The 23,666-nt window shown below is 42.5% G+C and overlaps 1 protein-coding gene across 1 annotated transcript in view; it reads left to right on the top strand.

The window, feature by feature from the left end:
• bckdhb (branched chain keto acid dehydrogenase E1 subunit beta) overlaps positions 1-21,211 on the top strand; it is a 38,882-nt gene extending 17,671 nt beyond the window's left edge. The window contains exons 9-11 of the mRNA XM_076971595.1: positions 14,093-14,179; positions 18,974-19,121; positions 20,714-21,211. Coding sequence (XP_076827710.1) covers positions 14,093-14,179; positions 18,974-19,114 — 228 coding nt within the window. The 3' untranslated portion in view covers positions 19,115-19,121; positions 20,714-21,211. The remainder of the gene's footprint in view (positions 1-14,092; positions 14,180-18,973; positions 19,122-20,713) is intronic.
• Positions 21,212-23,666: the final 2,455 nt, after the last annotated feature.

Below are 23,666 nucleotides of genomic sequence, written 5' to 3' on the forward strand. Positions count from 1 at the left end.
GAGGTTTGAAGTTGTGTTGCTCTCAGACCCTGTGGTGCAACAACAGTCTAGTTCTAGTAGGTGTAGCTTCCCTCACTGATGGCTTGTTTTAATTTTTATTCACAACAACAAAGTAAAAAATAATCTTAACTCACTATGAAATGTGTGATGATCTGGGTTCAACTGACAAAAGGTATATGGGAGGGGGGGGGGGGGGGGGGGGGGGGAGTATGAAATCACATAGCATGGCTAGCTAGCTGGTTCCACTCAGGCTTGTGATTGAGTCAAATTGAGTGGAACTTTCACAGAGTGAAGCCTTCTTGATATTGTCCAAAGTTTGAGAAACCGTCTTGGGTGAAATCTGTGAGCACACTAACAAATTGTACTGGGTTCCTGTTAAATACATACATTAACCATGGCCATTGGGCCATTGTCATTGTTTTGTTCTTAAACCTTCAAAACTGTTTTGCTGTGCATTGGGTAGAATGTGGACTGGTGAATGCAAAATTCTGATTGAGGTTGTGAAAAATTGTGGTTCACAGTATGTCAATTCCATGTACCAAGGCCTCCTTAGTAAACTATGCCAAGGTAAATACAGTTTTTCCATTCTATGGCACCTTTAAACAACATGAAGAATATTGCATCTTCAAACAGAAGTCTGGCAAATGTCCCTAGTTGGTTTTGGGATTTGGACTTCTTTGTGCTTCAAAGAAGTTTTGCTTCTTTGTGTTTCAAATGTCATTATTTGTTGGAGATGATGCAGTCATTTTTGTGGCTTGTATTTAGTAGCACAGACAGCTTTTGGAATATACCCGTATTGCATTGGTGTGCAGTGGTCCAACTATAGCGTCAGGCAGTAAGGTAACATCTGTCAGTGGTTTTGTGTAGATTGTTTAACATTAATGTTCACTTGTCCTAAAGTCAAAAGAGTGAAAGCATAACAAACAACCATCTCTGTAGAGGATCACAGTGCAAAGATGCCTTATAGCTCGGGGTCTAACAGTTCATGAGTAGAGGGGAGTTTCAGACTGACAGTTTTGTGTGCTGCATCCTCTGAAGAAAGTTTTGTGAGCTGTAGTTCAGAGAGTCTGTGCAGCACTGCTGTGGAAATATCAGTTGTGAGCCAGTACAAGTTTTGTGTTTATTATTTTTTTACTCTTTCCCTGGGATCTCTCTCTTGCTCTGTTCTGTTATTAATTTAATAATGTTCTATTGCTTGAGGTAATGGTTTAATATTACTTGGCAAAATTGTGGACTGTGTGTTTCAGTACTTTTGCTCTGGTCCTAATTAGACCATATACTTAGAATGAAAATACCTACATAGTAATCCTGTAGTATTCCTTTCATGTTATTCATAAGTGTGATAAAGCAATACTGCATGAGGGATCTATTGCTTATAGTTTATAATGAGTTATAGTGAATAATATTTGCTATACATTCTCACATGCATTATTATGTAACAATTTTGCAATGTAAAGCAAAGAATCTCTGAACATTGTTTCAAATGTAACTTAAATATTTTAAGTTCTTTGCAACAGTAAAAGGCAAACAACATCTGTGTGCTCAACTTCAATAATATGGCTTGCGTTTAGAATTGAAACCATGATGTGTTAGCCTTTTCTGACACTTAGACTTTCAAAGATGAAACATTAAAGTAAGTGACTGAATTAGAATTTCATGTGTCATTATGAAATTTCTTCAGTTTATTATTGTTTTTTAATACATCGTGATTGGCCAACTTTAGGTTTTTGGGTGAAGTTTGTTGTTTTGTTTTCAGCAACCTTATAGTGTCCTGACAGGGCTTCTTTTCTCATTAGTCTAGATATCAGTTGATCACTTCAAACCACAAACCTGGCTCTGACATTGGACAGGAGTTTTCAATTATGTCAATTTATGGCCAGCCTGTGTGTAACGCCTTGGGCATGAAGTGATAACGAGGCGGACGCATTCGCTGAGTACAGCAAGATTTATTAGGGGCAAATCCATAAGAACGGCAATCAGAGACAGACGTGTATCCAGCACAGAGTGACATGAAGCAGGAACGAGATGCACAACAGAACCAGAAACTAAACAAAGTTAGGGTACACACTGCTGGACAGGACTCGAACAAAACAACAAGCAAACGATACAAACCAGAAAGACAGAGGAACACGGGAACACCAAGACTGAGATGCATGGGGCTACGTGCAATGACCAACAAAGACAAACAGAAAACTCAGGGTATGTATACACAAGGAATTAAACCAGATACAGGTACCAACACTATCGAAGGGCGGAGTTACAAATAAGAAGGCGTGGAAACACATGGAAAACCAAAACAAAAGCACATGGAGCAAGAACACAGACATGATATACAGGAAGGGGAGGGGTCAGGTGTGACACTCTGCTAGTCAATCACTGTATTCTAACGTTTTCTGTGAACGATGAATGAAAAGTTGATGATTGGGTGTTAAAAATGCAGAATGATTTCCTCTTCCAGAATACTGATCACATATGAAACTTTATTTAAAAAACATTAGTGCCTGTCGTGTGTGCCAAAAGACCTGACGCTGAAAGTGGGGTAGATCGATAACTGTTATCTGTTATTACTGCTGCAACATCACAGCAGGACCATTTACTTTTGAATCAGTCTTGTATGTCTCCATAGACTGAAGAATACACATTCTCACTTTGTTCTCTTATGACCCTTTGTGTAGGACTACGGCTTCTACTTATTTAGTATCCTGGTAGGGATTAGCAGTCATGTTTTCCCAGTACTGCTTCTTGCGAGGTTGAAATCTATATATATTGACAGAGAAGTAGAACTTCTAATATCTTTGGCGAGATGCTTTTGAAAGTCACTGGAAACAATTGGGTGAAAATGGCAACAGAAGAAAGACTTGTGGCTTGGTTTTCATCCTGCATGTTTTATTATTGAAGCTGATGTATATAATTACATTTTAAATGCAGATATCTTTGGCTTGGCTAGTTGGACTGAGCTGAGCTTGGGGGCTAGCAGTGCAGGTCTGTTGGTCAGCATGTCATAACTCTGTCATGTGTTGTATTGCAGTGTTGCTTTGGCGGTTACACCAGTGGAAAATTACTCATGGTTGTTTTTCGGTGGATGATCCAGCCATCAGCTTCACTCACAGCCTGAAACCCGACACCTGGCCTGAAAACGTATTGCTTCAGTTTTTTATGTGGTCCACGCACATAATCTGTATTCCTCTAAACTCCCACTAAAGACCTATTAGTGGTCCTTAAGAGTCCTGTGGCTTTTGTAAGGTCTCCCTCTGCGCACCAGCAGTAAGCTAAGGAACAGTACGTCTAACTTCAAATGAAACCGATTACAAGTCTACAATTGCAGCATGCACAACACACCTATTGGGTGTGCCCTTGTACTGGAGAGGTGGTATACAAATATCTGTAATATGTCCGGAGTTGTTGCCTGCTTCTGCCTCTCTTCTGTGTCTTCCTCCTTCCTTTTTTGCATTATTCCGCCCTCAGCTCACCTGCACACTAATCTCCTAGGCTCAGCACTCTGTCTTACTTCTACTTTCCACGTTTATCTCATCAGATCTGCTTTTCCATTCTCACCCACAGCCACTTCCAACTCTCACATTCCGATGTTCGGCACTCGTAAAATGTCTAGAATTCCTCTCTATGTTCGTGTCACCGGTCACAAGCTAGCAGGCCTTCCACACGCATAAAAAACAACAATAACAAAGGGACAGCGGTTCCCTCTTCGTCGAGATTCCTTTCCTCCATTTCAGCGTTTACTTCAGGCCGTCGCTGTTCTGTGCGTGCGTACGGTGTTATCCCGTGTTGTGAAGTTTATAGCGGTGTAAGAGTGAGAGGCAACTGTGAAACATATGAGCTGAAAAGCATGCATGCACATGCTCTTTCCCAGAGATCTGCTCCTTCACAGCCCCTCTCTCCCTCCATGTGCTGTTAGCAGAGCAGGCAAGATCGGGTGCCCGTAAATCACAAAGGTCTTCATAAATCACAAAGTGCTCACTCTTGTGTCAGCTGTGCGTGTGATGGAGAGACGGACGCTGCTTAGCGAGGACTGCTGGACACTCCACGTCGAGCCCCCATCACATGTGGCGTTAGACTGGACGAGATGCTTGTTTAGCTGTTTTCCCCCACGGTGGTTACAGTTTTGGCCATTGCTTTGGACATATTGAGATCATCGAGGTCACTGTTGAGGCAGATAGCAGACCTTCCTGGAAAGCCAGGAGCCCATTATTTGGGTGGATGACATGTTCCAGGAGGGCTTCAGTGAGCGCTGGCTGCGTCATGCCTTTGGACAGTGGTGCAAACGGGACATGTGCTGCATTTTCAACATGTGGGGGCGCCAGACGGGCGGGGCAAATCGGGGGGGGGGGGGGGGGGGGGGGGGTCAAATCACTTTAAAGTAGTATCACTCTGCTTGTACAGCTGTTTGATGAATGTACGTGTGTGTGTGTGAATTTATTAATTTATTTATTAATTTATTAATGCATAGTGAAATGGATTTACTTAAACAAAAAAAGGAGGCAGGTAAAAATAATAAAGATGAGAAAAAGCATTTGGTTGCAACCACTGATAACCTGCAGGGTATGAATGTTGGACACACATGCAGCGTGTGTTGACATTAGGGTAGGTGACCACTTCCTCCCATCTAAAAGGCCACAGTAACAGAGGCAGGACATGTGTGAGAACATGGGAAGAGAAGGGACCTAACTAACCATAACATGTGAGTAGTATTAGTGTTAGCACTGACTCTGAGTTGTTTAAATAAATTACCTTAACGATGACATAATAGTAATTTGTGAATCTTGAATCAAACTATTCCCGAGTTGGCTAACAAAAACAAAAAATGCAATCCATTTACAGTTCTTTGGAAATCTATAGTCTATAGTCTAAAGTCTAAAGCAATATTTTGTATGTGGGGAAAATACTGACATGTCAATGGTCATGGGATAGCACTATGTAAATTGATTATGAAATGTTGTTACGTCAAGAGACGTCCAGTATAAGTTAGGTGTTATCTTGTGATTGAGGGTAAACACTGGCCTCCGTTCTCATGGCATGGCAACACGAATTATCGGAGTTTGAACAAGGCACAATGGAGGCCAGACAGATGGGAGATTCTATGTTTGAAGATGTGTGGCCATTTAACATTCCTCGACAGCCACAGTCTCGCATGTGTACAAGTCAGAGAAGGCATTACCACCCACAGAGGACACTGGGGCCCACAGCGGACACTGTGCCTCACCTGGGTTTGCGACGTTCCTAACTGTTCCCTAGGTGTGTGTGGTTGGGTGTGGCAGAGACCACCCATGATGACGGGATATTTCAGAAGGAGAATTCACGATGCCGTCTAGCCCAATTTGTCCGGCATTGGTTCGAGGAGCAACCTGGAGAGTTCTGACGAATGGTGTGGCCTTCACATTCACCCGACACGAGCACGATCAAGCATTTGTTGGATATGGTGGAGAGGTCCATCACCACCCGAGATCTTGCACCTGCAAATATTGCAGAGCTGCGGATGGCTATCTGAACATACACTGGACATTGTCTGTCCACTTGTGGAAATGGCTCAATGGCATTTTGAGTTGCTGCATTTCGCCGGGCAGAGGGTCATTCCTCTCATGACTTTTGGCACATCAGTGTATGTGGTCCTAAACTTGAATAACATGGGCATTAAAGTGCATATTGTGTAGACCAGAAGAAATGGGTAGCCCCTATATGTGGGGTGGCATTTGTGGCCTAGGGGACAGTGGGGTGTGGGGAGGGGGTGGCAGACGTTAAAAAGAGGCTCCATTTAGCAAGGGTGAATGGAGTCAGGCCTGGGTTGGCTGTACTCTGGTGTAATCATGGGCCGATTGAACTGTGTTCCAGGTCATGCATCAAAGCCCAGAGCTAAAAGCATTCTGCGTGGCCACTATCCAGACTCTGGAGGTAGCATCTGAAGAGTTGGCTGCAAAGCCATCCTAGGACGCTGCACAGTTTCACTGTGTGTGTGTGTGTGTGTGTGTGTGTGTGTGTGTGTGTGTGTGTGTTTGTGTGTGTGTGTGTGTGTGTGTGTGTGTGTGTGTGTGTGTGTGTGTGTGTGTGTGTGTGTGCGCGCGTGCACGCGTGATGCAGTTCCTAAATGTCCCTCGTGTGATGCACAGAGACCTCAACTGATATTTTCCAGATTGCGAAAAATTACTTACAGCAAATACCCAAAACAAACAGAACAATCTGAGCTGTCATTCAGACTCTTTCATAATCTACTGCTATATACTTCCAGTGGCTGCTTTTTTTATATACCTAAAAGTAAATCTGTTGCATTCACTATTTCACAAGTGCAAAAAAGCAATTTCAGCCCTAAGCCTTGCAGCATTTCCAGCATTTAGAGATCATTGCTGCTTAACTCAAGAAAAAAAACAACAACCAGGCAAACATGCCGATTTTTCCATTGTGACTGGGGAAAGTTTGATGTCGTTACAGCGTATGGTTAGTGGGTCTGTGTTCCCTCTGGGGTCTATGGTTTAACTAGGTGGGTGGTGATGTACTGTATGTGCTAAAGGTAGAGCATGTCAGGCTTTAACTGGCCTCAGCTGACTTTAATAGGACTTTATGGGATGTTTAGAGTTATTTTTGTCTGAGGTCTCCCCTGGCATGCAGACTTCTCAGCAGCCAGGTTTGGCTTTGGGCCCAGTGCTCAGTGTGTGTCTGTTTCTGACTGTTGGCTGTGTGTATGCACGAAGCAGAGTCAGTGTGAGTGAGTGTACTTTCTGTGCTGTGATTTATCTGGCCTTTCTCTCCACACTAATTGTGCCCTCCCGCTTCAAAGAGCCTCATAAGAAGTCGGGCCGCTCTGGGACTTTATTTGTCAGGGACGTTATATTTTGGCACGTGAGTTATGGCTGTGTGCTGGGTCACCAGTTAAAGGCAGGCTGACTCGACACTGGCAGCAGCATATTTCAACCTTCCCTTCCTGTTGAGTTTTGATGAACTGCACTGCTGAGGGGCCCTGGGATTTAGGCTTCTCTTCAAGTCAGTGTGATGGACAGCTGTGTTGCACTGTCGAGGCCTAGCGTCTTATTTTTATTTACCCGCGTTAAGTTTATTCTGAACAGAACGGCACTGCATATCATGTCCTGAACACAAATCCTAAGCAGCACAAGACACGTGGCTGTGGTATGTGCCTCCTTCACGAGGCAGCCATTAAAAAATCGTATTATGAATCGACTGTGAGTGAATTTATATCCATGTAAATAGACCCATGTTACTCAGTCAGTACACTGAAGGCATAACAAAGGCAGAACTATGGAGGAAGCAAGTAGCAGAGGAAGAACAAGGCAGATTTATTCACTGTGAAACAGAAGCAGGCACTCTCAAACATGTATATTCTGGTCTATTTTTTTGGTCATCAGCAATAGAAATAAAACTTAGCGGATGCCGTAATCTCTGACAAGATTACAGGGGCAAGAATCATACAGTTTAAAGTTTGGTGAAAAAAATTCTACAGTTTACAGAATGTTGGTAAATAGATGAAAACATGGCAGCTGATATATAGATGATGGATGAAGTTATAGCAGTTGATGAATGAATGACATAGCAGCTGACATATCTATAGCCTCTTTGTGGGGATTGGGTAGTAATTTGACATGTTTGATGTTGATTGGGCAAGTCACCTGATATTTCTAATTAAAAGATTATACACTATAATATAAGCTCACATTACAAGACTTCAAAGATGTCTAATTCTCCATTGGTGCCCACACGCTAAAGTTAAGAGCATATAAAATGTTGTAACATGCTAAAGAGCATGTAAAAGGGTATAACACGCTAAAGTTAAGAGCATGTAAAAGGGTATAACACGCTAAAGTTAAGAGCATGTAAAAGGGTGTAACGCTAAAGAGCATGTAAAAGTGTGCAACACGCTAAAGTTAAGAGCATGTAAAAGGGTATAACACGCTAAAGTTAAGAGCATGTAAAAGGGTATAACACGCTAAAGTTAACAGCATGTAAAAGGGTGTAACGCTAAAGAGCATGTAAAAGTGTGCAACACGCTAAAGTTAAGAGCATGTAAAAGGGTATAACACGCTAAAGTTAAGAGCATGTAAAAGGGACATGAATGGCCTAACTATCCAGTGTTCAGAATGAAGTTCTAGGACTACAGTTCTTTTATTTTCACTACAGTGAATAAAAAGAAAAAAGCTTATAGCAGCCAGCCATCATGCACCCAGTATTCCTCTAAATTTAAATAACCACAAATGGTGCTTTCTCCAATTTGGGCCATTGAGGAGCCTTTTGAAATGCACCAGCACATTCGTTGTCAATTATCCTGCATGCGTTTTTATGGGACATGCATAAGTTTAATGGAAAGAAATATATGCGTAATTTAATAAGCAACACACATTAAGCATGCCAGTATTTAATTTATCTCTGACTCGAGTACTTTTCAAGGGCATTCTACTTTAATCATGACCGGGGTTTTGATGCTTTCTGCTCAGATCATTACGTTGCCTCTGGAGCACCCAGACTGCACGGCCCAGCACATGACTGCATCACAAATCCTAACATGTGCATGGAAAATGGGATACGTACTGTTCCAGGCACACAGCATTTGATTTATCACGAACACCACCCCCGATGCTCCGATACCTTCAAATATGGTTTTTAAGTAAGCATGTAAGAGGGACAGACAGACAGACGCTCAGAATGTCCGGCCGAAGACCCACCAGCTTCCCCTCGCTGCTGCCGTGGCATGGTGGTGAGCGTAGGCAGGACGACGGCGATGCTCATTACGCTGGGTGTGTATGGGAACGGCTATAAACACGACATTCCCCTTGTGCAAGCGGCCTGACCTAATCACAGCCCTGCGGCCCAGTGCGCCGTAAAGGCGAGTCGCTGCTCCCTCCGGCTCCGAGCATCCCTGCACACACGGCCAGAGAAGCCCAGCAGCGCAGACGTCAGCCCCTCCTCCCGCCCACTGACCACGCAGCCGCTCCGTCTCCTCACCCCCCTCCACGTCTCCAGCTGCCCCAGCTGTCCTCTGCTCAGCTTCCGCTGACTTTAATATCTGTATCGGAGTGTTGGGCCAGGAACTGTATCTGTATAAGATCAGTTGTCTTTTTTGTTCTTGTTCATTTTTCTTTTGGTTCATAGCCCGTTTGGTCTTGGTTCACCTAGTGCTTCTCACCCGCCATAAGTCACCGTGCTCCCTTGTCATTACAACTTCTTAGCGCAATCCATTAGACATTGATGACGGCTGGTTCTGAGTAGGTACACTCAGCACGTCACAGTGAGCAGAACCACCCTGTAAAATATGTGTTATTTTTAATTTTGTGCTCTATTTTGGTTCAAGAAGCATGTAATCTTGTTGTGCATGATTATCATGCACCTCTTCTCATAGACTGCAACTTGGGACCGTCTTGCAGTCTCCATGGTCAATTTGCATCATGATGTGCCCAAGTCACCCTACTTTAAAGACTGCTTCTCAAGAGTATACAAAACCTACACCACACCCTGATCCCTTCTTCGCAGAACTCGGACCCTACAGCACAGCCAGCAGGGTTCAAATATGTGCCCACAATTAGTATGTTTTGAAATTCCCTCATACTAAAAAGTAAGACACCAGAAGAGTGTGTGTGTGTACTTGTGCATATGTGTGCGCGTACGTGCATGCACGCGCATGTGTGCATTGTGTGTTTGTGAGAAAAGGAGAGAAAACACAAGTGTCAAAGACAAAGCTCCTCTCTGTGTTCATGTGCAGTCACTCGGGTCAGACAGTCCATGGAGTGAGTATGTTGGAGTAAGCAGTGGTGTTAAGAAGCCAGAAGTAAATAGGCTCTTGGCTGACAGCACCGGCTACCAACTGTGCCCTTTTTATAAATGCTGTCCTCTTCATATAACTCAGGGAGACGCAGAGGCAAATTCGTATGCAGTAGCAAGCTGTAAAGAAAGATGGACTTACTGAACTTACTGGACTTGCGTCTTCTTTGATGCACAGCACACATTACTATAAACTAATCGCCTTTAAGCATAGGCCATGATTTGTGTCAGCACGTAAGCACCGAGTCAAGTGCAGTTTCAGCCATAATGAGGAGGATGTTTGACTCAGCTGTTTGATTCCTGCACATGCGTAATTAAAGAGTGTATGCAGGGTTCTCACTTTCCCATTGTGGAGACTTCATTATACCCCCCTGGTATTGAAGACTGGGCTAGTCATGGACAAACATAGCAGAATGAACTGAGAGATGGATTTGACATTTGTTGCAACAGGAAGCACTGTAATTCCACCACACACACACACACACACACACACACACACACACACACACACACACGCATACTTCTGTACTTTTGACAGCTGCTGTCATTTTTGATGGTGGCATGTCATTTTCAGCTTTGAGTTTGATAATTCTAAAGAAACTTTATGTCCAGTTGATTGAGCAGGTGTGGGTTTTTAGCCATTCAGCAAGATGAAGATTCAGAGGAAAGTTGCTTTGATGAAATGAGTCAGTGAAGTGTTTGGTAAAAGGGGGAGGAGCTGTCAGTTTGATGGACTAACCAGTGTCATGTGCTCCACTATTATAAGATTCAGAGCACTCAGTTCAACTATGCACTCTATAATTCATAGTAAAATTGGCTCTCGCACATTCACATGTTACAGTGACATTGCTGGAAAACACACAAACAAACAAAACTTGTCTGATCTTTTAACTGGGCCACTGGGTTCTCTCACTTCAGGGAAATCGAAATTCTCTCCCACAACACTGTAATAGCTGTCCAGGATTCTGTGTGTCAGAAATATGTGAGGAATGTGCTTGTATTGCTGTGGGCTGAAGTGATCTCTGGGACCCATACAAATGAAATCCTGGCTGTCAGTTAGGATTAACTAATAAAATGTGCTCACAGCATAGTCGCGCTGACATTTGAGTGAGGGAGTTTTAACTTTGCATAGTGTGCCTCTGTGTGTGTGTCTGTGTGTGTTTGTATACTGATTCCATATTTATCTGTTGGCAGCTTAGCAGCTGACCCTTTAGTTGGTGTACATTTTTGCTTCCATAGTTTACTTCATATATGGAAAAACAAATATTAGGGTTGCTGAGGGGATTATTTGGAGAATTTACTTGGTAGTTTGGTGACTAACTCTCCTAATGCCTCCCGCATCAGTAGTATTCCCAAGCCTCCTGGTGGTTTCTAATTGTGTAAAATATTGTCATCAGTGGAAAAAAGGTAATTCCATCACTGTTCCCTGTTGTCTTGCGCACAGTGAGATTATATAATTTAATTAGCATATGGCCTCATTTTCTGCACACTGACCTATCAGAGGCTCAGCTCTGATGATGAACCTGCTTGGCATCAGAGGTATGAATATATCTTCCCAGCATACCTGCAGGAGGGATTTGGGAGGTGGGAGGTCCTATCACATCGCCATGACGGCCTGCAGGGTGCTTCCTTTTGCTTTCATCTTCCTGTGTCTGGCAATGCTCCATGTGGGCGACGGGACTGGCCAAGGTCCTCTAGCTCCTTCTACATCTGCGTAGACCATTATCAGAATGGAGACAACGCCCTCACACCAAACCTGAACAAAGAGCCTCTGTGCGTTTGCGCTTCTGAGCTCACTGACAATGATGTTAAGTCTCAAGTGAAGTTATGGTACATTGCACTAAGGAGCTAGACACTTCTTCACGTCCCCCCCCCCCCCCCCCCCCCCCCCTTGTATACAGAAGTATCAGGTGTGTGTACTTGATCATTGGATTGTTGTTTCCTCTCAGTATTTTATGTTAGGATTGGTGCATTAATATGTTCAACTCATCAAGCCGGTTCTGAAATGGTGGACCGATCATGTTACAGTGGAGACAGTTCAGCGCTCAAGCTGCGTGTATACAGCAGTGAATACCATAATAACCTTTACGCAGTTCTGTAAGCAGTGAGTTTCAGCACATAGCAGTTGGCTGGCAGCATCATGGGCAGTGGTCTCTTGGGCATTGCCACCCTTTGAGTTTGAATGCGAGGACGCCTTCTGTGTGGAGCAGATCCTTCCAGCACTTCAGACTGCAAGGCTACCTTGGCTACATTGCTAATTTCTAGCAATTCTGCTGCACTCCCCACCTGCACGCAACTGCTTGGCGGGAGAAAGCGATGCTCATCACAGCTGTTCGGGAACACGTCCCACACATGGATGGCAGCTCGTTAGCGCCCCCAGTAAGTGGCTCGTGCTACCTACAGTCTGCCCTGCAGCCATGCACGGTCTGCGCTGCAGCCGGCTTCGTAAATAAGGAACATCAGCCCAAATGACTGTGTTGTAGCTCCGTGAGCAGATGATGATGTATCTGAAGCCAGTGGCCCTTCAGTCGTGAGTCAGCCGTATCACCAGCGCTGTTTACAACTCAACAGCTTCTTCAGTCATCTGCTGTTTGTGGTTTGAGCGTATTGTCTTACCAGTCTGGGTAGTTCATTGCCTTCATTGTCAGACCACACTGTAACCAGTATTATTGTCTACAGGAAAACCGTACCTCCCAAGTGATTTCCCAAGCTTTCGTTTGGCCATCCAAAGCACTTTGAATTCTCAAAACATTACAGTTACAAGTTGAAATGCTCTTTCTGAGGCAAAGGAGATTTCATTTCAGATGAGTTGGTGTTTTTTCCCCCCTTTCGACAAAACACATGGAATAAGGGACTGAGTGGGGAAAAAAGTAGTTTAGACGGAGGTATAGCAGGGCAAGGTGGGGTGCTGACAGCCAGTAAAGTATATGTGTGACAGCAGTGGTGGTGTATTGCGGGTGGAGCCTCTTCCTCTGTCAGTAATGTGGGGCTTGAGGGGAGTTGGATGAGATGCCTGCTGCCCTTGATCACTATGTTCAGCTGGTCTATATAAGCATGCGGGTCTCTCTCTGCATTTGCATCACATTATCTGCGGTGGACACAACACTGAGCAACACTTAAGCTTCATATCAAATGACCCGAGGATGCATTGCCTAGCTGTTTGCCTGCATCCTGTGTGTGTGTGTGTGTGTGTGTGTGTGTGTGTGTGTGTGTGTGTGTGATCGTCTTCAGTGCTACTCAAATGTAAGCTTTTTATGGAGAGGACGCTTTGTTCGAATTTTAATTGCGCAGATTGCTGAATTCTGAACGAATGTTTGCCTCGCCTGCTCCGAGGAACAACCGTCGAGGTGTGCTTGACCTGCGTCTTGTTGAGTGTAAAGTGACAAACACGGTCTGTTTGTCTGGTGGCAGCATGACCCCCCCCCCTGCACAACGCGCTCTGACTAATCCAGCGTGGGCTTTTGTCCTGGACCCACAGCTGGGGCTTCATGTTTATTTTTAACAGGCTAAGAGCAGCATGGTGTGTCTGAGTGAATTTGTAATCTGTATTTAAACACAGAGACATATGGCCATTATAAGGCATTACGGTTGCCCGTGACGGAGGCTGAGGTCGTCATGGAGACCATTCTGAGCTTTTCGTGTCGAAACCAGCACTAGCCGCAGATGTTACAGGTGCACGCCGTAAAGAATCTTCAAAAGAATTCAGAAGTACATTTGTGAAAACTCCTTGGACGCGTTTAAAGTGGAAGCATGGCTGCTGGTCACAGGTGTGAGGAATGCTTTAAAAGAGACAGATTAATTCGTTGGCTTCTAGCTTTCACTCTACCAGAATGCCTTGATTGTAACATACAAACATTTCGTCCATTCAGAGTTGAATCATTGATAAGTGCATATTAACTTAAGGCTGTGAATACTTGTCTTTCAACATTCTTAACAATGTTTTGATTAAAATTACAATTCTGTTGGGGTTGATTTGAGTCACAAGCTGCTTTGTATGGAAAGGTTAGATTATTATAATTTTTTTAATCAACTATGATTCACTCCAAACACTGTAACATACTCATGTCAGAATGAGTCTGATTGCAATATCGAGTAGGTATTTCTCCACATATTGTCTAGGCCCACACAGTATTTGTTCGTTTTATGTTTGATTAATTTATTTATAATATATAATAAATGACTGCATGTATACAGTCAGTGCTAGAGCAGCTCAGTGTAATGTAATCATCCTTGCACTTGATTTAGCAGGAATCTCAGTCAAGTTGCTATGAATCAGTAAATGCTGTAACTAATTAATTGTGCTCGATCTGTTCTCCTGTAGTCTGTGGTGAAGACTGGCCGTCTGATCATCAGTCATGAGGCTCCAGTGACTGCAGGCTTCGCCGCTGAGATCAGCTCCACGGTGCAGGTAAGAACCTTGGCTGAGATCTCTGGATGCTCCACACTTTAAATTGTGTCAAGGTGAACAGTCTAAGTCAAGCGTCTAAAATAACAGATGGGGATGGAGCTGTGGGCAAGGCGTCTGTAAAGCTTCTTAGTTACGTACTGCATTTTGGGAATGTGAAACACTCCAGCAACAACAGGGAATCGGCATTAAAGATGCTTTATAGTGCAGTCCTGGGTTAATCAGGGTCTGTAGTAGTGGTAGATAGACTTAACCATCTCAGACCAGTCAACTCTTCAGAAGCAAAAAGTAAAAATGTAGATAATCAGACTATTTAGAGCTATACAGAATGTGTACAGCATAAAAAAAAGTTATAACTGGTACATTTCAGCATACACACGCATGTCATTTCCTGCTGAGAAGAATGGAAGTCAATAACTTGAGTGTAATGCGCTAACAATGCAGATTACTAATGCGCCATGTGCATGTCTAGGCTTTGAAGATCATTACAGTTCAGAAAATGAAAGTCGTGTCTTTTTCCATTTCTGTTGCTCATTTACCATGGCCTCAAGGATGTTTCTGGGGGTCATGTGGCTTGCTTGTGTGATCTGCAGACCACAATCTGAGTGCCACAGTTTTCCTGTTCATTCTTCCATTCTTCAACTCTTATCACATGTAGCCTACTAAAGTCTCTCTCTCTCTCTCTCTCTCTCTCTCTCTCTCTCTCTCTCTCTCTCTCTCTCTCTCTCTCTCTCTCTCTCTCTCTCTCTCTCACACACACACACACTTTGCCTCTCACACAATCATTCCTTTAGATTCATCAACTCTTATGTTCAGCCTAATTAAAGTATTTCTGTCCCTCTCTCACACATACTAGTTCTCTCCCTTTTTGGACTTTTTCACACTTCTTCCTTTAGACTTTCTGTAGTTTTAATAGACCATGTGTCAACTTTCTCTCCATCAATATATTCTTATCCTGGTTACATTAGAAATAATGGCTTCATCTTAGAAATACGCTATAAATGAACACCCAAATTACAGTATTTTTATTTTTAGTGATACTTGATGTGATTGGACTGTGGAGCTTAGGGTTAAAGGTTTACATTTATTACTGTGTTTATTGGTGCTGGTTCTCTGTGGAACTAGTAAATTGTGTAGGCTGAACTGCCTCCACGGCAGAAATTTCACTTGCATTATGAACATCCCCTGCTTGCCTGTTTGAATCCAGCTGTACACAGGGGGGGTTAAGGTCTGAGTGTTGGCCACGAGTGGCAGGGTGGAGGAGGGTCAGGAGGCAGCCGGATCAACCTGCTCTGTGTACAGAAAATGGAACCGGACAGGAAAAATGCCACGAATAAGGCCTGTAGCATGACTGTGTTTCACAGGTTTTGAAGGGTCATGGTTTTGGCCTACAATAACAACCTATAACCAGAGCACCGAGTCCAAAACGCAGCACCGATGGTCAGTCACGAACTGCTTACTTTTGATTCAGTAACTTGTCAGTTTTCATTGTTTCATTTAAGTGGCGTTTGTGCTGCATCGAGAGATGCGTTCTGCTCAGGTAGCTTCACGGGAAACGTGGACAGACGCGAGGATATTCCCTCACCACTCCCTTTAGTGAATCTCACAGTGACTCCCTGCGCTGGGAGTGCTGTGTCCTGTTATTTCTGGACTCGGGACTGGAACAGAGGGGTTTTTTAGGTCGGGCTGCCTATTCCTGGACTCCTCGGCCAAATATCTGGCTTATTATTCCTCCCTCTGCTGCTCATGAAGCAGTTGGAATTGTGTGAGGGACAAAGGCTTTCTGTCCTTACTGAACCTGTGTTTTATGTCATTGATGGACAGAAATGTGGGTGGTTGTGCATGTGCGCATGTGCTTGTGTGTGGGGACAGGGTGATGGGTACGCTCGCATAATGGAATGGATGTGGGGGCCTTCAGAGACGGATGGTGAAATTCTCACACATTTGATAAGACAGAGATAGTAAGTGTAAACCACTGGACACCTAGATGTTTTTTTTGTTCATGAAGATTTCATAAATTGTATTTTATTTAACTTGCTTATCTCACATGCCTCTGCTGACAGTACAGAAAAAAAACCATACATAGCATACTGACCCTATGAATCACACCATGCTATAAGCTTCAACCTTTATGGATGACTTTTATAGAGCTAGTGAAATCATTCTGCATCTACGATCATAACACGCAAACACTTAAAAGTTGTCAGAAAAGATCTTGATCAGTGAAGGTATAGACACAAGAAATATTTGGGTGGGACAATAATTGTTTCATCCCGCGACTCATATTAACGATCCCTATAAACAATAAAATATCATTGTACCAAAAGCTCTCGTACATTCCAGAATGGCTCCACTGGATCTCGGGAGACATTAAACTCGTACCACATGCTGTATGGTCTTGCCATAACCATCTGGTCCTGAGCACATGCGGCACTGCGCCACACAGCCACTCGGAGTCAGTTAACCCCCTTCACACCCTGACTGTGTGTGTGCGGGTGATGGAGGCCAGTAGTTATCATTACAGCCAGACCACCTCATAGTTTGTGCTGGACGGGTCCGTCTTTGTGAGGTGGCTTCCCACCCTTTTGCTCCAATAAGGAAGTTGCACGTCTTTTCAAAGCAGGTCATTTATGGATGAAGCTTCTAAAATGCTTAGTGATTTGGTTTGAGATTTACCGTGCTGTTGGATCAATCTCACTTATCACAACTGCATAGTTTTGGCCGAGTCCACCGCACAGATTCCCGTCAGTGTTCCTTTGCATCTTGCATGTGGAAACAATTAAACGGAACATTCTTGATTTATTTTTGACCTCTTAATTTATTGTGTTTGGCATGTTAAGTTTATGACTGTAAACGTACTCATGAAGTCTTTGTAGTACTGTAAAAATAAGTATAAATCCGGTCAGTTGATCTAAAAATAATAAAATTATATTTTATTAAATTAAAAGTGTTTCTGAGCACGATCACATCCTATCATCCCATCCAGATGCACAGCAAAGATTGGCTGTGATTACAAAGCACTTAATTGTCATGTGTTATAAGCTTGTTAATAATATTAAGTTTCATTCTTTAAACATATAGTCAGACCTTATTTTGGCAGCATAGAATTAACTTGAAGTATTGCAGCTCATACTCGTTTTTTTTTTTGCTATGCGCTTTTTTTTCTCCTTCGCACACAGCAAGTGTGAAGACTCTAGACGCTAATCGTATTCAAAGAGAAGAAAGTGCTTCTCAGAGTTTTCCACAATATAGCTATCCTAGTCTGACTCTGGGCTCCCCAGAGAGACAGCTCTCCATTGTCATTTTTGGCTAGCAGAGTTGGTAACACTGGAATTTCCGCGTCACCCTACACTTGTAATAATCTCAAATCTGTGGCTGTCTCTGACATAGGGTGCTCTTAACTGACAGGAGACAAAAGTCTGACTGCAGCATTTACTTCTGAAGTCATATATTTTAAACCCAAATCCTCAAATTCTTTTTCACATTTGGCCCAAATTGTGTTTGTTTTTATATTGATATTTAAAGTACATTGCATGTAATCACACATTTCATGTAGATAAACACTGATTTGAGTAAAAGTGGGGTTGTAGGGAAGGTCACTGTCTAGATGAAGTGACTTGGTCTCGTCCTTGTCCTGTTTTCCAGTAACTACATTTAGAAATTTTTTAATTGCAGAAAAATAGTCTGTAGATGATCTAGAGAAAAGGCTGTTGTTACATATGCTGGCTTACAGGTGGATTCATGTCCTTTGGAGCTAAGTTAAGACTTATGACATTTGACTACAAATCTTAGAGATGGCCTCTGGCTCCTGGGCTGGTATTAGAGAGATGGCCCTCAGGAGAGAGCTGGAGAAAAGCTCTTTAGGGTTCTTACCAAGCGAATGGAAGAAAAGCGAATGTCCTGATAATGCTATGTGAAGCACGCTCCCATCTTAAGTATGTTGGAAAGTCAATTTGCAGTAGCACACTGACTTCTCATCTAAAACAAATACATGTCCTTGAATATCTAGACTTGACAGGAATCACCTGTGCATTCTTTAATTTGTTTGCACCGAGTGAGGTGATTATTTAACTGATTTCAGACCAGATTCATAAAAGCATCCTAACACAATATTTATTTGCCTTATTATCTTCTTGAAAGCACTGTTAATGTTAGCCCAACACTGAAATTCTGACACTGTGCCTCATTAGACATTTGTCGATGCACAATACAGTTGGGCTTTTGTTTGTGGTTGAGCTGTGTGTGTGGCTGAGAGGCAGCCTGCTGTTTTGGGACAGGCCTGACTCGTGTAGCCTGGCTGCTGTACCCCATATCCATCAGGCCTAATCACTGCTAATTGAGCAGACAGGGTGGGATGCTGCCATTTGGATAGCAGGACGTGGAGAGCTGCCAGACCCATACAGAGCCGTTGTGCCACAGGGTTTCACGCCTGGTGTGTGGAGGTATGCGTGTGACAGACTGGGGGAAATGAGGAAACTATACCTCTGTGCTTCGAAGGTGCCAAACAGCATATTCTCGTCAAGTCCAATCGCAAGTGCAAATGTCTCAGAGAAGCTTTGAAAACTTGCAGCTGCACCTAATAGGCCTTTGTCAAAATATCCACGTGGTCCACCAAGAACATTAGACTGACCTGAAATAAATCAGAATGACAGAACACATATTGAACAGGATGGTTGTGTCCTATTTGGCTGGAGTCTTCAAAAACTTCTCACCAAGTTTAGGTATACACTTGGCAAACCTGTGTCATACAGGCTATTGTGCTATTGTGACTTATTGATTTGATGTTTCTCTGTGCAGGAGGAATGTTTCCTAAACCTGGAGGCTCCCATCACCAGAGTTTGTGGATACGACACACCTTTCCCTCACATTTTTGAACCCTTCTACATCCCAGACAAATGGAAGTGTTTTGATGCTGTGAAACGAATGATTAACTACTAATGCTCTGGTAAGAGCATTTAAAATGATGTTTGTAAAATTAAAGATCACATGATCATGAAAATAGTATGTATGCACTGTGTCACTGAAATTGTTAAATGCATAACATCTTTCTCCCTCTGACTGGTTTAATCGGTTTAAATTGTGTGCATCATTTGCAATAATACCATCACTAAAACCAGTGTGAGTCAGTCAGTTCCACAAGTCTTTGGTTGCAGCAGGGACTCAACAGTGGATTTGTGAATTTAAATCCATACACAAAGCTTCATTGCTGTGTACTTGTGACAATGGTAATGACAATAATGTTTAATCTAATCTAATCTAAAGTCCTGGAAGTCAATTTTCAAGCTCCATACATTCAGGATCCAGTGCAATTGTGGGAGCCCTCTTCATGTTTCATTTGTACTAAAGGACAGCAGTGATAAAGATGGAAAAGTCTTGAAGCCACTGTCCAGCTATATTGGTGTACAGGCTACACATCAAAATCCTTCTGGGATGGTTTGTGTGTCCAAAACCATAGTACTTAGTTAAGTACCAAGATTATATATTGTCCAGTGGAAATTCAAAATGTCAGATCACTGAAAACTACTCAGTCCTGTGAATTCAACAATATGGGATGTTCTTTAAACCAAACAATATAATAATGGATACAGATGACATTACAGAGTGTAAGTATAATGCTTAAAAACCTAAGTGATCCATTTATTTATTCTGTAAAATGTAATTTTTTTGCATTATATATACCTAAATCTAAAAGGCAAGTGTGTTGTAATATTGATTTTGGTTAATAGCATGAGCTAATGTAGTTTATGTAGTTTGAATGTTATTAGCTGTTAAATATCCTGTTATACCCTGGGCACTACACATTTTGCACATTTTCATGGTTTGTCATCCAGACCAGATTCAGATCTTTAACCAACATGCTATGTATGCTGAATTTTATCTCCTATGTAATTCCTACTGAAGTCTACTGTGATTGCACATTTAAGGATTACAAAAAACATGATGCCAATTCTCAGTCGTCTGCTGAGGAATGTCACTGATTCCAGTTTGATGTTATACCATCTTGGACATCTTTGATCTTTTACAGTTACTAGAGAGATAGTATGGAATAGTATGGTTTTTTAACTTGAACTACTGTTATAAATCCCAGCTATTTTTATATATAAAAAACCATCCAAACTTCCGCACACATGCATTACCATATATAAAAGTCATTTAAAAGTGCACACTTGCATGGCCATGCCCGGACTCATTTAATTGGCCACCTAAGTGTTCCGGGACTTGTTTTTGGATCATATCACACGTCCACTGTGGAATCCCTGCAGCCAAGCCCCTCTCGTTACTCCACTGGCTCACTCAAGTTAGAATCAACTTAAATGACAAGAGATTGAAGGTTTCTAACTCCTGTTCTACACCAAAGTGTATTTCATTACTTTGTCACACCACCTAAGTATCTGGTGTTGGCTATTTACATATGTGGGTTCTGTTAAGGTTCTGATGTCCACTGTAAAGGTTCTTTCATATACTTTCGCATTTTGTACTCCCGTTTTCGGACACTTCAACAAAGAACTCTCCCTCTCTCTCGTTTTCTCTCCCCAGAGTCTGGACATGATGGATTCAGCACGGGCTTGGTTGCATCACTTGACTGACAGACTGTTACTTGGGGGTGTTGGTAAAGGTGGTCGACTGAGTGCAACACTAATGAACACTAACTTGAAGATTTATAGTGGGTGCCCTTTTATTGTTATTGGTGGTGTTTCCCCCTTTTTGCTGTTAAAATGTGACCATCTCACATTTTATACATTGGATATATGAAATTCTAGGGTTACAGGTTTCTGAAGGAAATGAAATGGATTATGTTAATGTGAAGTCACTCCTCAGATTCCTCTCTTACTGTCCCTGATGATGTGACATCATCTCAAAGGCGTGAACTTGTCCTTTCACCTGTCAGCACACACTGCAGCTACAGTTATTAACAATCAGCATTTTGTCTCGTTAGCATCAAGCTGTAAAGTGTAATGAAAATGGAATATGCTTTGTGGTTTTATTTCCCTGGAGACAGGAATGAGATGCATTAAAAATATTCAATAAAAACGTGTTAAATGTGGAAAAGATGCATCTTTCTAATTAAGTAGCATTTTAGCTATTTAGCCTTGCTGTGCAAATCATGAAACCTCTGAACATGTTCCAAAGGTAAGCTGAGTAAAGTCAAGGTCTCTACACTAGTTGTTGAAGGGAAAAGAAACATTGCTATGATTAGGCATAGCAGTGCTTCACATGGTACAAGTACACCAAATGGCTTCAGACTGTATATTCCACCTTCTTAAGACCATACTGGAGTCCAAAATGCAGGGTCTGAACATTTGAAGATTTATTACAAGCAACTTTGGCACTCAACTGGTACATGGTACTGACTGAAATTTGTTTTATTAACCTCTGTGGTATTACAGCACAAATATATTTCTTGAAGATTTAGACCTGACTGGCAATTCATTCTACACCTCTCCTATAACGCAAAGCCATGTTCCTCAATCTCACTCATCCCTGTGTGGATTACTTAGCATTTCTGTCATACATTTCTTCAAACAACGTGGATTTCTATGTTGTAACATGTATGTGACACCTTCCCTTACTGCCATAAGATCCAGTGTGGGATCCAGGGACAGTGTAATACCAGTAAAACATTTGGACACTGCTGACTGAACGTATGTTCTTTATAGTCTTAAAGACATTTTTAGCTAATGGCGTATGCTTAGATTTGCTTCTAAGACAGGGGTGCTCACAGTTTTCAGCTTGCGAGCTACTTATAAGATGACCAAGTCAGAAAGATCTACCGGGGTGGCGGCGAACGTAATTTGTTGAGCGGGGGGGTGGCGAACGTAATTTGTTGAGTGGATTGCAGATTGGCTACCGTGAATGTCAATCAAAATACAACCGTCAGAGCAGATGTGCGATTCATCTACTACTATTTTATGTGACGCGATCTACGCACATTCCTTCGCGATCGACCGACACTTCCTGGTCGATCGCGATCGACGTAATGAGCACCCCTGTTCTAAGACAAATATAGTTATATTCTATATAAATAGTTCTATATAAATAGTATATAAAGCTTTCTCCGCAGGGTGTCCAGGCTCTCCCTCAGAGATAAGGTGAGGAGTGCGGTCTTCTGGGAGAGAGCCGCTGCTCCTCCATGTAGAGAGGAGCCAGTTGAGGTGCTCTGGGCATGGAGACCTCGGGGAAGACCCCCAGGACACTCTGCTGTCCTGGGAACGCCTCGGTATCCCCCCAGAAGAGCTAGAAGAGGTGGCTGGGGAGAGGGAAACCTGGGCTTCTTTGCTTAGGCTACTGCTCCCGCGACCCAGATAAGCGGTTGAAGATGGATGGATAGATAAACTAGTTGTGTCCAAACTTTTGACTGGTTGTGTTTTTGATGTTGGGAATCATCATCAGGAATTGTGTGGTAATTTCTGTGGTGTCTGTTATGTGCACTTCTAGGTTGTTTCTGCTGGCCTGCCCTCACAAGAAAGTATTTGCATATAGAGAGGAAATTAAAAAGCTATTTTGTACGTGATCAGTCATTTACATGAATATGCATATCTTATATGAAGTCTTTGGTCTTTCACTGCTGCTCAGAATGACCCCCCATTTTATCATACATTTCTTTTTTGTTTTTTTCAGTGGGAGGTTGTGGCTTTGACATCAAAGTCAGAAAGCAAATAAAGAAACTAACCCCCACCACATAAGGAGATAAACTGAGACAAAGCCACTAATCACAAAGTATCTACTAACATCGTATAAACATCTGAGAGGGTTCTCTGTGCTCTTAAGCCTTCTGGCCACAAAATTATGGACAGAATACATAGATAAAATAGTATCTGTCATTTTGGTTGAAGGGAAAGCGGCCCTCACCACAGTGGCAATGTCGGCCCTCCCTTCAGCAAGCTAGAGGAGATGACCTCTGTTTCAAATGTACTCCTCCACTCTTCATACACATGGAGCTGTTAGGTGTGTGGCCGGTCACGAGTATTTATATCCATGTATATGTTCATATGAATGTTATATGTAAATGTTATCAATTTGTTCAACAGCAAAGACTACACGATACTTTCTGTAGCTCACGGTCAGTCTCACTTGGGAGAATTGTGGTTTTACTGGATTACTGTATTGAAATTTAGATTATCAATCATTTTAATGAATTAAAGCTACTGCTGATGTCATCAAGGGTTATGCAAAATCACATAGAAGTTTTGTAATTCATAGAATTTTTTTTTTTGCAAATTGACCATTTAAACTGTAAATGTATTTTATCATGCTCATTTATCAAGTGATTTACTTTATATGGATAGGCTATATACTTTACAGGGCAATTACAGAAATTATGATTGATACTACTAGTTCACACCCATAAACTGAATCACTACTCTAATGAAATACAGACATTTTAATGAATTTCAGAAATCCAGCTGTTAGTGGATTTATATGTTTTAGGTTTGGCCCACGTGTGTGCCACACACATTATTTCCCAACATGTTTCCTACTAGTAAGTGCA

Source organism: Brachyhypopomus gauderio, chromosome 13 (genome assembly GCF_052324685.1).
Source record: "Brachyhypopomus gauderio isolate BG-103 chromosome 13, BGAUD_0.2, whole genome shotgun sequence".
NCBI classification, from domain to species: domain Eukaryota; kingdom Metazoa; phylum Chordata; class Actinopteri; order Gymnotiformes; family Hypopomidae; genus Brachyhypopomus; species Brachyhypopomus gauderio.